This window comes from Camelina sativa, chromosome 15 (genome assembly GCF_000633955.1).
Source record: "Camelina sativa cultivar DH55 chromosome 15, Cs, whole genome shotgun sequence".
NCBI classification, from domain to species: domain Eukaryota; kingdom Viridiplantae; phylum Streptophyta; class Magnoliopsida; order Brassicales; family Brassicaceae; genus Camelina; species Camelina sativa.
The window spans coordinates 16,935,411-16,948,582 of NC_025699.1; the positions used below are offsets into that span (position 1 = coordinate 16,935,411).

At 41.0% G+C, this 13,172-nt stretch overlaps 3 protein-coding genes and 2 pseudogenes across 3 annotated transcripts; 2 read left to right on the top strand and 3 right to left on the bottom strand.

Moving 5' to 3' along the window:
- Positions 5,408 to 6,538, top strand: LOC104747010 (annotated as a pseudogene).
- Positions 8,131 to 9,890, top strand: LOC104747013 (chloroplast processing peptidase; the record flags this gene model as incomplete). Its single annotated transcript, XM_010468573.2, is given in 5 exon segments — positions 8,131 to 8,665; positions 9,061 to 9,198; positions 9,300 to 9,386; positions 9,478 to 9,545; positions 9,651 to 9,890. Coding segments are annotated over 5 exon segments (906 nt in total). The 3' UTR covers positions 9,763 to 9,890.
- LOC104747011 lies at positions 9,918 to 10,941 on the bottom strand. The gene is made up of 2 exons (XM_019236563.1): positions 10,288 to 10,941; positions 9,918 to 10,210 (listed from the first exon to the last, which is right to left on the bottom strand). Exons 1-2 carry the CDS (start codon positions 10,918 to 10,920, stop codon positions 9,923 to 9,925), a joined length of 921 nt encoding a protein of 306 aa, XP_019092108.1. The 5' UTR covers positions 10,921 to 10,941; the 3' UTR covers positions 9,918 to 9,922.
- Positions 11,080 to 12,562, bottom strand: LOC109129312. The gene is made up of 2 exons (XM_019237174.1): positions 12,095 to 12,562; positions 11,080 to 11,675 (listed from the first exon to the last, which is right to left on the bottom strand). Exons 1-2 carry the CDS (start codon positions 12,524 to 12,526, stop codon positions 11,214 to 11,216), a joined length of 894 nt encoding a protein of 297 aa, XP_019092719.1. The 5' UTR covers positions 12,527 to 12,562; the 3' UTR covers positions 11,080 to 11,213.
- The window catches only part of LOC104748540, a 1,732-nt pseudogene continuing 1,583 nt past the window's right edge, over positions 13,024 to 13,172 (bottom strand).

Consider the following 13,172-nt stretch of genomic DNA (forward strand, 5'->3'; position numbering starts at 1 on the left):
AACTTAAACTAAAAAAAAAAAAAAAGACAAAACAAAGAAACAAACAAACGAAGATGACAACCGAAGGTACAAACTCGAATGGTGCTGCAACAACGACTCTGACAACGGAGGTGAGAAGAACAATCTCACCTTATGATTTGACCTCTGCCGACAATCCGGGTACAATGATCTCTCATCCATTGTTGAAGGGAACAAATTATGACGAATGAGCGTGCGGGATGAAAACGGCGCTTAGCTCACGAAAAAAATTTGGATTTATCGATGGGTCTATTTCACGCCCAGCTGAAGGATCTCCAGATTTGGAGGACTGGTGGACGATTCAAGCTTTGCTTATTTCATGGATCAAGATGTCGATTGACTCTTCTATTCGTTCCAACATCTCACATCGTGATGTTGCGAAGGATTTGTGGGATCAGCTGAAGAAACGTTTCTCGGTGACAAGTGGACCTCGCATTCAACAACTCAAGGCAGAATTGGCTTGTTGTAAGCAGAGAACTCTTGCGGTTGAGGCCTATTATGGAAAACTCAACCGAATCTGGGATAGCATGGCGAGTTGCAGGCCCCTACGTGTTTGTAAGTGTGGCAAATGCGTTTGTGACTTGGGCACCTTGCAAGAACATGATCGTGAGGAGGATAAAGTGCACGAGTTCTTGTTTGGTCTTGAAGAAAATTTTCGAACCGTTCGGTCCAATCTGGTCTCTCGTGTCCCACTTCCGTCCTTGGAAGAAGTGTACAACATTGTACGTCAAGAGGAAGATTTGGGAAGACATGTGACGAAAGTTTCTGAGGAGAATCAGGAGATCAGTGCCTTTGCTGCTCAAGTCAAGCCACAGTTTCGAAGAGAAGAGAAAGAAAAATTGATGTTCTGTAAACACTGCAATCGTTCAGGCCATGCTTCGGAGAGTTGTTATGCCGTGATCGGGTATCCAGATTGGTGGGGAGACCAACCGAGGTCCCGTTCAGCAACAGGTCGTGGTCGTGGTGGGCAAGGTTTTACGTCTTCCAATGGACGTGTTTGTGGTGCTGTTTCCTTTGCCAACGCCGTTCGTGTAACAGCTCCAGCAAACGGTGAACAAGCAAACTATGTGATTACTGACAAGGATCGTGATGGGGTCAGTGGTTTGACTGATACACAGTGGCGCACCCTCATGACTCTTCTGAATGGTAGCACGAATGCCAGCAGCAGTGGCACAAACCTATCCACCGAAAAACTATCGGGTAAGTCTCACTCTACTTGGATACTCGACACTGGTGCATCTCACCATCTTACAGGAAAATATCATCTTCTCACTGATGTGAGAGACATGGTACAGCCAGTATTAGTTATTTTGGCAGATGGTAGAGAACGAATAGCTACTAAGGAGGGGACAGTCCTGTTGGGACCGGATTTGTTGTTGAAATCTGTGTTTTATGTTGAGGAATTTCAGTCAGATTTGATTTCTGTTGGTCAGCTAATGGATGAGCTTGGTTGCATAGTACAGTTAGCTGACAAGTTCCTTGTTATTCAGGACCGCGCTTCGAGGATGATGATTGGTGCGGGTAGGCGAGAGTTAGGATCCTTCCACTTATGCACGATGGTGTTGGCTGCTACTGCAAGTGTTCGCGAAGAGAAATCCTATGATTTGTGGCATAAGAGGATGGGGCATCCTTCTCCTAGAGTTGTTTGTTCACTTAAACAAGTTGATGTTTCTGTTGTTTCTGAAATTTCCAATAAGGCGTGTGATATTTGTCTCCGCGCTAAGCAAACCAGATCTTCGTTTCCAATAAGCAATAATAAAACTTCTGCTGTTTTTGAGCTAATTCATATTGATCTGTGGGGGCCGTATAAGACACCATCATCTTCTGGTGCTCGTTATTTTCTCACAGTTGTAGATGATTACTCACGAAGTGTTTGGCTTTATCTTCAGAATGATAAAACAGAAACTGCAACAAACCTCAAAAATTTCATCACCTTAGTTGCTCGTCAGTTTCAAGCACAAGTAAAATGTGTTCGGAGTGATAATGGGACCGAATTCACTTCCATGGGAGCCTATTTTCGTTCTCAAGGGATTGTTCATGAAACATCATGTGTCGGCACTCCTCAACAGAATGGGAGAGTTGAGAGGAAGCATCGCCATATCTTGAATGTTGCTAGAGCATTACGTTTTCAAGCTAATCTACCAATTGATTTTTGGGGCGAATGTGTATTAACAGCAGCATATTTGATCAACAGAACTCCAGGCTCTGTGATGACTCCGTATGAGAGACTTCATAAGACTGCACCGGATTATTCACATTTGAAGGTATTTGGCAGTTTATGTTATGCCCACAATCAGGCTCATAAAGGCGATAAATTTGCAGCTCGAACTCGTAGGTGCATCTTTGTCGGTTATCCCTATGGGAAGAAGGCTTGGCGATTATATGATCTTGATCAACATGAGTTCTTCGTGTCACGCGATGTCAGATTCTGTGAAAATGAATTCCCGTTTCAACAAGTTGTAGTTCCAATCTCGGGAAGTGATTTACAAGAAGAAGGAGCTGTCTTATGGGCCTCACTTATTTCTGATCCTTTATGCGATTTAAATGGTCAGCGCAACATTCCAAGCCCAACAACTTCTGCTGGCCCAATAACCTCCTCCTTGAATGAATCGTCGGGGTCGTCTTCAACAGAGACATCCCCTGTTGTTCTGACATCTCCACCACCGGCTCCGTCCCCTTCTTCCGACACTCATGCTTCACCCGCTTTAGGTGATTCTTCCTCCGAGTCTAACTCTCCTACGGGATCCTCATCTCCCGAGCCGATCTCCTCGCCATCGTCCTCTGCGATCTCTCCGCCTGATTCTCCACGCTCTGCCACTGCAGAGTTATCTGAAGCCGAGTCTGTTCCTCCTGTTGAACCAGTCAATCCGGTCCGGCAGAGTACACGACCACGCACACGCTCGGTCCGATTACACGGGTATGTCACCAATACAGTACACACACGCTTGTTAGATCCATCTAAATCAAGGTCTTTGTATCCCATTGGAAATTACATTGGCTGTACTCGTTTCTCTGCCACACATCGGGCCTACTTAGCAGCTATTACAGCTGTCGTTGAACCAAAGTCTTTTAAGCAAGCAATGGAAATCAAAGTTTGGAAAAATGCAATGGGGTCTGAAGTTGATGCATTAGAGGCAAACGAGACATGGACCATCGAGGATTTGCCTCCTGGAAAACACGCAATTGGCTCTAAATGGGTTTATAAAGTTAAACACAAAGCGGATGGTACTGTTGAGCGTTACAAAGCGCGACTTGTCGCTCTTGGAAATAAACAGGTAGAAGGCGTTGATTATGGAGACACCTTTGCTCCTGTTGCAAAGATGGAAACTGTTCGTTTGTTTCTTGCCACTGCTGTGGGTAACAACTGGCCTGTACATCAAATGGATGTTCAAAATGCATTTTTACACGGTGATCTTGATGAGGAGGTATACATGAAACCTCCACCAGGTTTTCATGTCTCTGACCCTAACAAAGTATGTCGATTGCGCAAATCCCTGTACGGTCTCAAGCAAGCTCCTCGCTGCTGGTTCGGTAAGTTGACAACTGCTCTCCGTGACTATGTGTTTGTCCAATCTCTCTCCGACTACTCGTTGTTCACGTTTGCTAAAGGAGTTATTCAACTTAACCTTCTTATCTATGTTGATGATATGATTGTGACCAGCAATTCCGTTGGTGCTTTGGATATTTTTAAAGACTATCTTGCTTCTTGTTTCAAGATGAAAGATCTTGGTCCTGTGAAATATTTTTTGGGGATTGAGGTTGCTAGAAGTTCTACAGGTTTCTACTTGAGTCAACGTAAGTATGCCTTAGAAATTGTATCTGATGCTGGTCTCCTTGGGTCCAAACCAGAAGCTTTTCCACTAGAGCAGAACCACAAGCTTGCTCTTTCCAAGTCGACATTATTGTCTCAACCAGCTCGGTATCGCCGGTTAGTTGGTCGACTCATCTACTTGTCTGCAACCCGACCTGATTTGGCTTTTTGCGTTCATGTTTTAGCACAATTTATGCAAAAGCCTAGAGAGGATCATTGGCAGGCAGCATTAAGGGCTGTTCGATATTTAAAGGGGACTGCAGGACAAGGGATTTTGTTGCGAGCTACGACAGACTTTCAGATTCAGGGTTGGTGCGACTCCGACTACGCGACATGTCCTACGACTCGTCGTTCAGTTACTGGTTATTTTGTTCAACTTGGCACATCTCCGATATCTTGGAAAACAAGAAAGCAGAAAACAGTGAGCATGTCCTCAACTGAGGCCGAATATCGAGCTATGGCGTTTCTTACAAAGGAGTTGCTATGGCTCAAACGTGTTCTCTACGATCTTGGTGTTCGACATGCTCAACCTATGCGTGTTTTGTGTGATAGTAAATCCGCCATCTACATCGCAACAAACCCAGTGTTTCATGAACGTACAAAACACATTGAAGTCGACTGTCATTTTGTTCGTGAAAAGATACAGTCCGGGATCATTGCTACAACTCATGTGGAGACCACTTCTCAACTGGCTGACATCTTCACCAAGCCACTGGGCAGTCAATCTTTTGCAAGCTTTCGAGACAAACTGGGCATTCAAGATCTACATGCTCCAGTTTGAGGGGGGGTAATGGGATATCATATAATCATATCCCATCTGATAAGGAAATCGAATCATGTAATTGTCTTTACTATTTCATAGGTGATTGATATATCATATCTCTTTGTATTTAAGTAGGAAGATACGCTCTCTTGTATAAAGTCTCTGTAAAAGGTTCTTCGTAATATACAGAAAACACTTCTCTTCATTCTCGTGTTCTCACTCTGATCTTACAGAGACATCCAATCAAAACTCTGCCGGAACCTCTTCACCATCCACAACTAGGATGCTCTTATTGCTCGAATCATGTCAGTATCTGCTGTCTGCATCCATTTAGTGAACATCGTGCTCAAACGTCCGTCTTGCTGTCCAAATCATTGTGTTCCTCTTTTGGAGCACATTATCAACAACGTTTCAAGCTCTTTTTAAACAATTAAAAACCAGGCTGCAGTAAACTTAATGTTAGCAAGTAGCAACAATCTGAATTTTTTTTTTTCTTTTCTAAGTTTATGGAAAGAATCAAAACCTAAAATTCTCTTTAAAATAATTTTCTGTTTGATTGATTATTATGTATTTATGTGTCTTGACACATGTTCAGTTGGTCTTTGGGCTTTTAAGTCCAGTTTTGTGGACATGAACCAACTCGATTAAGCTTTTCTTTTTCTTTTTCTTTTTGTAATCGAATTCTTTGGTCAAGTTGTCCAATTAAAGTGTAATATATAATATATCCACAGGCGGAAGAAACCTAGAAAGAGCTTTTGAAGGTTTAACCTAACTTATTTACTACGCCTCAACGTTCCTCGTTGAGACTTCAGACAATGACGAAGATGTCTGATCTTCCAAAGGATTTGGCGGAGGAGGTGCTCTCAAAGGTTCCGTTAACATCTCTAAGAAAAGTCCGATTTACTTGCAAAAAGTCGAACACTTTATCCAAAGGTGAGAGCTTTGCAAAGAAGCACCTTGGCGATCAAGCAAAACTAGCAGCGAAGGAAAGAGAGCTTATGATGGTCATGATGATGGATTTTAGGGTTTATCTGATGCGCGTCAATCTTCACAATGACGTTGAGTCATGTATAAAGCGTGAAGGTGAACTTGTAAGCTTAGACGATGAAGTCAATGTATATCAAATCTTTCACTGCGACGGTTTATTGCTATGCATCACTAATGACCCCGCTAAGCTCATGGTTTGGAACCCGTATTGGATGCAACCCCGGTTGATCGTGCCTACACATAATTCCCACAAATTGTACTCGTATACGTATGCTCTCGGATACGAGAAGAGCAGCAAATCATGCCGCAGCTACAAAATCTTGAGATTTCTTGAATTTTTTCCCACTTATGTTGAGTTCAAAATCTACGATATTAACTCTGATTCATGGAAGGTTCTTGATGTAACTCCAGGATGGAAGATATACGCTCATAATACTCGTGGCGTCTCTGTCAAGGGAAACACATACTGGCTTGATGGAACTAAGCGACGTGACTTAGTTTGTTTTGATTTCACGAGAGAGAGTTTTAGGTCGCATTTGCCTCTGCCTTTTGAGTTTGGAACTTTTGATACTGTTAGTCTGTCAAGTGTCAGAGACGAGCAGCTTGCGGTTTTGTTTCAGTGCCCGAATACATTTCAGATAGAGATCTGGGTAACAACGAAAATTCAGCCCAACTGGGTGTTGTGGAACAGCAAGGTGTTCTTATCAGTGAAATTGAGACAACTCACTCTCTATCACTTTCAGTTTCAAGTTAGAGCTGCGAGTTTCTTTGTCGACTAGGAGAATAAACTCGCCGTTGTTTTCGATAAAGACAAAGAAGGTTTCATGAACCCTACTCGCAATGTAGCTTACATCGTTGGAGTGGATGGATCCTTGAAAGAAGCTGATCTCGGAGTATCTGAAGTCAAAGATTGTTATCCACTTGTGTGCTCTTATGTTCCAAGTTTAGTGCAACTTTAATTAGTCCATTTTACAATGCATATACTCTGTTTCTTACATATTGTTTACTTGGTTTGCTTTCTCTTTTATAATGTTGTTTGAACAAGATTAATTATTACTAGCTAATTGTCTTGTGCCTCTATTATAGTAGATTCATAGCAAAAGTTTCTGTTTATATATTCTTTCATTTGCTATTTTAATTTTCTTGCTAATACTTTAAAGATTCAATGATTTCTTGGAGTTAATCTCTGTTCTTAATACCCCCTTGCTCAGTTCAGAGTCTAATGCAGCTCTTGGATCTGCTGCTAGTGCTACTTTTGGATACATAAAAGGGGACAGTTGCAACTGTGCAAGGAAGAACAATATTTGCGGAGTAGCGTTTTATTTTGTCGTCTAGCTTTAACAAAGAGCTAATCACACTTCGGTAGTCTTCATTACCAATACCAACCCTCTTATAATCCTACATAGGTTGGCGGCCTCATCTATTTTAAACTCGGTCTTTGCCTTCTCCTTATACTGTCAACTTCATTCTTACTCCTCGTTATCTCATATCGCCTTTAGTAGTAGACCATCTCTCTCGTCGTACGCATTTGCCATCGCAACCATGGTTCTCGTTTCATGCTTGGTGTTTTTTATAGAAGGATCTCGAAGATATTCTAACAAAGGAGTTGATTGGTTTAACAACTTTTTCATTCGTCATAATCTTGTTCATCAGCTTATCTGCCTCTTCCACCATTCCCTTTTCTCTATAAATAGAGACCAACATAGTTGGGATTCGGACATCAAACTGAAGACCCGAGCACTCCCACTCTTTGTAGTAGATCTCCTCTGCTCCATCGATATCATCAAGCTTCAAGGGAGAACCAATCAAAGCTAGGAACCATATACGGTAAACGTCATTTAGATTCCTCTTTCACCATATAGCCTCATTAGTTCCTCATAGGAATCTGGATCCCTCAATTCCTCTGTTCTAAAAATTGAGCATCTCTCTCGCCTTTCCCTTAGAACCACCTCTGAGATAGACCTTTGCCATGTCAAGTCTTGTGAGCCACTCAAAGTGTTGTTGTAGTCCCTTCCCAGTTCCCAGTCAGCCAGAAACTTCTCCTTTGTCGCTATGTCAGTTACATCAGCGTATACTCACAAAAACATTGTTGACGGGGATACTATCGAGCTTAATGTTGCTCTAGCTCCTTCATCTCTCCCAGAATCTCATCGACCTTATCTCGGTTTCCGAGAGGGCTGCGCCTTTAGAGTGAAGTCATCGAACTGTACGGTGAAGCTCTCAAAAGAAAAACCTAGCTCCCTTAATCTTCTTGAAAGTAGTTTCGGCTTTATCCAAATCATTTCGTCTTACGTAACGCTTAGTAGAGAATTGTAGCTAGATTCATTTCTTATTGAAGATTAACTTATGATTTTCTCAATGAAGTTTGTTAAGTTCAAACTTTTTAAATATGTTTTTTTCTCAGTTAAAGAAAGATATGAAAAAGACCAAAGAAAAGTAAATATCATCACTTGAAGAAGGCTTGAAGGCTTTGTTATTATTATTATTTTTCCTAAGTATCTTTCTTTTTTTAATTTATCCTTTTTCTTTCAGACGAAATAAACCTCACCGGAAAAAAAAAGAAAAAAAATTGAAGCTTTTAGTTGATGACGATGATGATATCTCTTCACCTCTCTACTCGACCACTAGCTTTCCTCAAATCTGATTCAAATTCCAGATTTTTCAGCAACCCTAATCCCAATTCCGTCCAATTCATCCCAAAATCCCAACTTTTTTCTTCCCGCCGTCTCAATTTCAATGCTCGTGCAACAAATTTCAACCGTAGAAACTACCGGCGAAGTCTCAGTTGCCATGGGGTCAAGGATTCAGGTGAGACAACGAAGTCTGCGCCGTCGTTAGATTCCGGCGGCGGAGGTGGAGGAGGAGGCGACGGCGGAGACAGTGGTGATGATGGTGAAGGTGAAGTGGAGGAAAAAAACAGGCTTTTTCCGGAATGGCTTGATTTCACGTCTGACGATGCCAAGACTGTGTTCGTGGCTATTGCTGTGTCCTTGGCGTTTCGATCTTTTATTGCAGAACCTAGATACATTCCTTCCTTGTCCATGTATCCTACTTTTGATGTTGGAGACAGATTGGTTGCAGAGAAGGTAATTGTTTTCTTAGTGAAAGACCAAGTTTTGGAATCCCCTCAGCTTTGTTAGTTTAGGGATTAGGAAGCTATGGGATGATGATGTTCTCACATTGTTGGTTTTTGTGTTCTGATTACACTGTCAAGGTTACATCTTTAGAGTTAAACCACCAAGTTTTGGAATCATCAGTTATATAGTTAAGGTGTTGTTTCATGTATTCAGTTTAGATTTTAGCTTTCTTAGTGAAAGACCAAGTTTTGGAATCATCAGCTATATAGTTAAGGGATTAGGAAGTTATGGAACGTTGTTTAAGGTTTCTCATATTGGTGTTTTTTTTTTTTTTGTGTTAATTACAATGCAAAGATTACATCTTTAGAAAGATTTGTTGATGGTTTTTTGTGATTTGTTTACAGGTGAGTTATTATTTCAGGAAGCCTTGTGCAAACGACATTGTAATCTTCAAAAGTCCACCAGTTCTACAAGAAGTTGGGTATACTGATGCGGATGTATTCATTAAACGGATTGTTGCGAAAGAAGGCGATCTTGTAGAGGTATGTATGATCATATTGTGGCTCTTAGCATGTGGTACACTAGTGAAGAGACTTGTGATAGTGACGCTGGTGTTTATTTGATTTGGGGGTAATGCGCGTAGGTACATAATGGGAAACTGATGGTTAATGGTGTTGCTAGAAATGAAAAATTCATCCTAGAGCCTCCTGGTTATGAGATGACACCAGTTGTAAGTGTTATCCTCGCTTTTTAATCAACTGTTGAAACCTAAACCTTCTGGTTTATCTTCTTTTCTGATCTTGGTTGCTTCAACATTGTAGAGGGTACCAGAAAATTCAGTCTTTGTGATGGGTGACAACCGGAATAACAGTTATGATTCGCATGTGTGGTAAGAGGCATATTGTTCATCTGTTTTCGAGATATATATTATTAGGTTTTAGCTCTTTTTTGGATTGTTCCTTATTCTGGAAAACTTGTGTTGTGTTGTCTTCAGGGGTCCTCTACCTTTGAAGAATATTATTGGACGGTCAGTTTTTCGGTATTGGCCACCAAACAGAGTAAACGGGACAGTGCTAGAAGGTGGTTGTGCTGTGGATAAGCAATAGAGCATTGAAACCTTTTGATTCTTCCTTTGAAACACTTGTGCAGATAAAAACGAAAATCATGTATCTTTCTATGAAGGAAAAAATTGCACATTTTGCAAAGTTGCATTGAAAAGAAATTGGAATTCTTATTTGCTGGCTGAAGAAATATAGAAAGAAGTGTTTACTTTGTAACGAGTTTACAGGTCTTGTGAGAGAATTCTATGGGTTTGGATGTCTTGGAAGAGGAAATGAAGAAGGAGCATGTGATGTGATTCACGTGCTTCGACTGCACCAGCTTCCCCAAAAGATTACCTTGCGATCTGATGTCAAACTCTAACTTCACTGGAACTTTACCCTTCTTGTCGGAGGCTGCCAAATGTGGTCCTGCTCCATACAAAGGAACCTCGGCGCCAGTGAGTTTTACAATGCCTATGTGCTTGCTCTTTCTTGGTTGGTAATAGCTCTTAAGCTTCACAATCAGAATACGAAAATCAGATTTCGATGATGAGATATGAGCAATGAGTGAAATCTAAAACAATTGAGTACCTGACCAGTGGCGAGGGTGAAAGAGGAGAAGGTGAGTTTGAAGGTAGAAGAAGAGACATGGATGCCAAAGTAAGGAGCAGGACTGTGTATTGTAACCTTCACTGAGCTGTTAAAGCTCAGAATCCTGGTGGCAACACCTGTTCTGTCTATTCCTTCTCCGTAATAAAAGCTATGGAGGCTAAAGCTCTTGACGGAGACGATAGGAGAGAAAGGATGAGAAGCTCCCCACAAAACAGAGCAGAAAACAGAGAACACAACCACAGTCCCTAACACTACCAAAACAGCTCTGCATTGTGGCACTGACAATCCTCTGTTCTCTTCATAAACTTCATCTTCATGAATCGTGTAAGGCTTCTCTGGCCAATACATATTACTCCTCCGGGAGCTTCCTTTCCACCGAGATCCCATACCGCTCGTCCCATTGGAGGTACGGCTCGAAGAGGAGAGACGTGACTCAGTGAGAATGGTGTAGTTTGGGGTATGAACCTGAATAAGCGAAGCAGAGGATGAGGATTTATCACCATCGTCTAAGTGAGACACGCTTGAAGGGCTCTCAACGTAGTAAGCTTGTTTAGGTGATGATATCGATAGGTCCAAACTTGTTCTTTCTGATTCTGACGTAGCGTCCATCATCTTTTCTTCTCTCTCTGTGTGTTTTTGAGATCGCCGTAAATATTAAAAATGGATTTAGAAACTTTATGTGTAAGAAGATAATTGAAGAAGAGAACACGGCGTAGAGAGTGGATTTTAGAAACAAACCCTTTGAAGCTTTCTTTAATTGTTTATAAATGGTTTGGTCCAAAAACAAACCGTTTTTAACGGGTTTATTTCTCTTCAATATATATATCAAACGACAAAAAAAAAAAACAAAACAAAGGGAAGCTGTTACCATTACACAACATCAAAAAAATGAAGAAATATATCTATCAAGTACAAGTTTTGTGGGTGAATTTTACAAACGTTGTGTTGTTGGAAGAGATAAGGAAGAAGCAAGAGAGGTGTTCCCGATGTCTAGACTTGACCAAGTGTCCGACAATATTGGCTCGTGATCGGATCTCGAACTCTAACTTCACGGGAACTCCGCCATTATGGTCTGAAGCAACTAACTCGGCTCCTGCTCCGTATAGTGGAACCTTGGAGCCAACGAGGTTGATCATGGACGTGTGGTTGCTTTGTTTTGGTTGGTAGTAACTCTTTAAATGCGCAATCGCAAGCGTGAACTGACGAGAGTAGATGAGGCTGATGGCAGAGGAGCTGACGTGGATGCCAAAGAATGTAGAAGGATTGTGTATTGTGATCTCCATGGAACATTTAAAGTTCAAGATCTTTGTTGGAACTCCTGTACTGTCTGAACCTTCTCCGTAGTAAAAGCTATGCACATTCACACCCTATTTTACACATACAACTCAAAATTAAGCACTTGTAGAACTTTACCCTAAACCAAGGTAAGTAATCGCAAATTTTTTTTATGTTTTCAGTTATAATTAAGGAAGTGATTTGGTTCTATATATTAAAACACTTTCTTGATTATGTAATCTCTGACACCAACACATACAACTAATTCAAGGTCCAAACAAAGACTCAAACGATTGTTTGTTTGTGTTTGTGCATATATGTTATACTATTTCAAATGAAACCACCACAACTAGGCTGTTACTTGTAAACGATAACACCAAATTCAAAAATCTTGTTTGAAAAACTCAAAAACTTCTCTTTCTTTTTAAAATGTGGAAAACGCAAATGCAAACAGACAAACTAATTTAAATAATGGTTTGCTATATACATATGTAAGTAAAAATAAAATTACCTTGAAATAGACGATTGGAGGAAAAGATTGAGAAGCACCAAAGAGAACCGAACATAGAAGAACAAAGATACTCAGTGTCGCAACAACTCCCAAAATAAGTCTACAAGTAACAACGGAGACTCCCCTGTTGTCCTCGTAAAGATCGTCGTACCGTCCATCAGCACCTTCCTCTTTATCAGCCGGAGACCATCTTCCGCCGTGATATTTCCTCCGTCCTTTCCACCTGAATCCTCCACCACCGCCATTAGATACACGACTAGCAAACGATGGGTGTGACGGAGACTCTGTGGGAGTGGTCTGGTGAGTCGTCAGTGCCACCGAAGAAGACTTTTCGGAGTCACGTGATGGGCTTTGAACGTAGTAAGTAGGCTGTTTTGGTGATGATTCGTCGAGGCTTGTGATGTCTGAGTCAGATTTTAGGTACATCTTCATCTTTTTTTGGTTAATCTACATTAATGTTTGCTCTCGTGCTCATAAATATTATATTTTGTGGGTGCATGGGAACAAAACAGGGAAATAATTACAAGCGTTAGGTTGGGTAAAACAAAGGCCCATAGGTTAGGTGACCATTTGTCACTAGTTTCGGATGTCAGTTACAAAGTAGTACGTTCTCAATTCTCCATGTTTGACATGTGTAAGCGAGGCATTTCAGTCACTCTTTTTAATTAGTTTGGTAAAGTGTAGATAGATATGATGTTGTGGGAGAAAATAAAGATCAAAAAGATAGTTTTGATTTAATTAAAGCTAGTTATGGTGACCAACAGAACTCGTTTGGTTTCTTGAAAGCAACGTAACTATTTGATCTCATGTATAAAATTTCGTAAACATGTGACTGATATAATGTTTTAGCAGGAGCTAGAACCATAGTGCCTATTATGATTCTTATTAGAGCTGTGATTTTAAGAATCAAATATAAAAATTCCAAGTTTTCAAACATTGACAGGAACATAATACAAGATTTTAGTCGTAGAGTTATACAAGAGAGGATCGACCGTGTGAAGATCGATTGTAAGGATCCGAGTACACGACTGTCTCCTACCCCAATTATTGTCTACACTCGGCCTTCCCAAGGAAGCCT

Bases quoted from the DNA above. Each gene is read 5' to 3' on its own strand.
- LOC109129312 (XM_019237174.1), bottom strand. From the start codon at position 12,526: ATGAAGATGTACCTAAAATCTGACTCAGACATCACAAGCCTCGACGAA. The intron at 11,676-12,094 runs GTAATTTTATTT...TGTGTAAAATAG, and splicing joins CTCCAATCGTCTATTTCAAG to GGTGTGAATGTGCATAGCTT.
- LOC104747011 (XM_019236563.1), bottom strand. From the start codon at position 10,920: ATGATGGACGCTACGTCAGAATCAGAAAGAACAAGTTTGGACCTATCG. The intron at 10,211-10,287 runs GTACTCAATTGT...CTGATTGTGAAG, and splicing joins TCACCCTCGCCACTGGTCAG to CTTAAGAGCTATTACCAACC.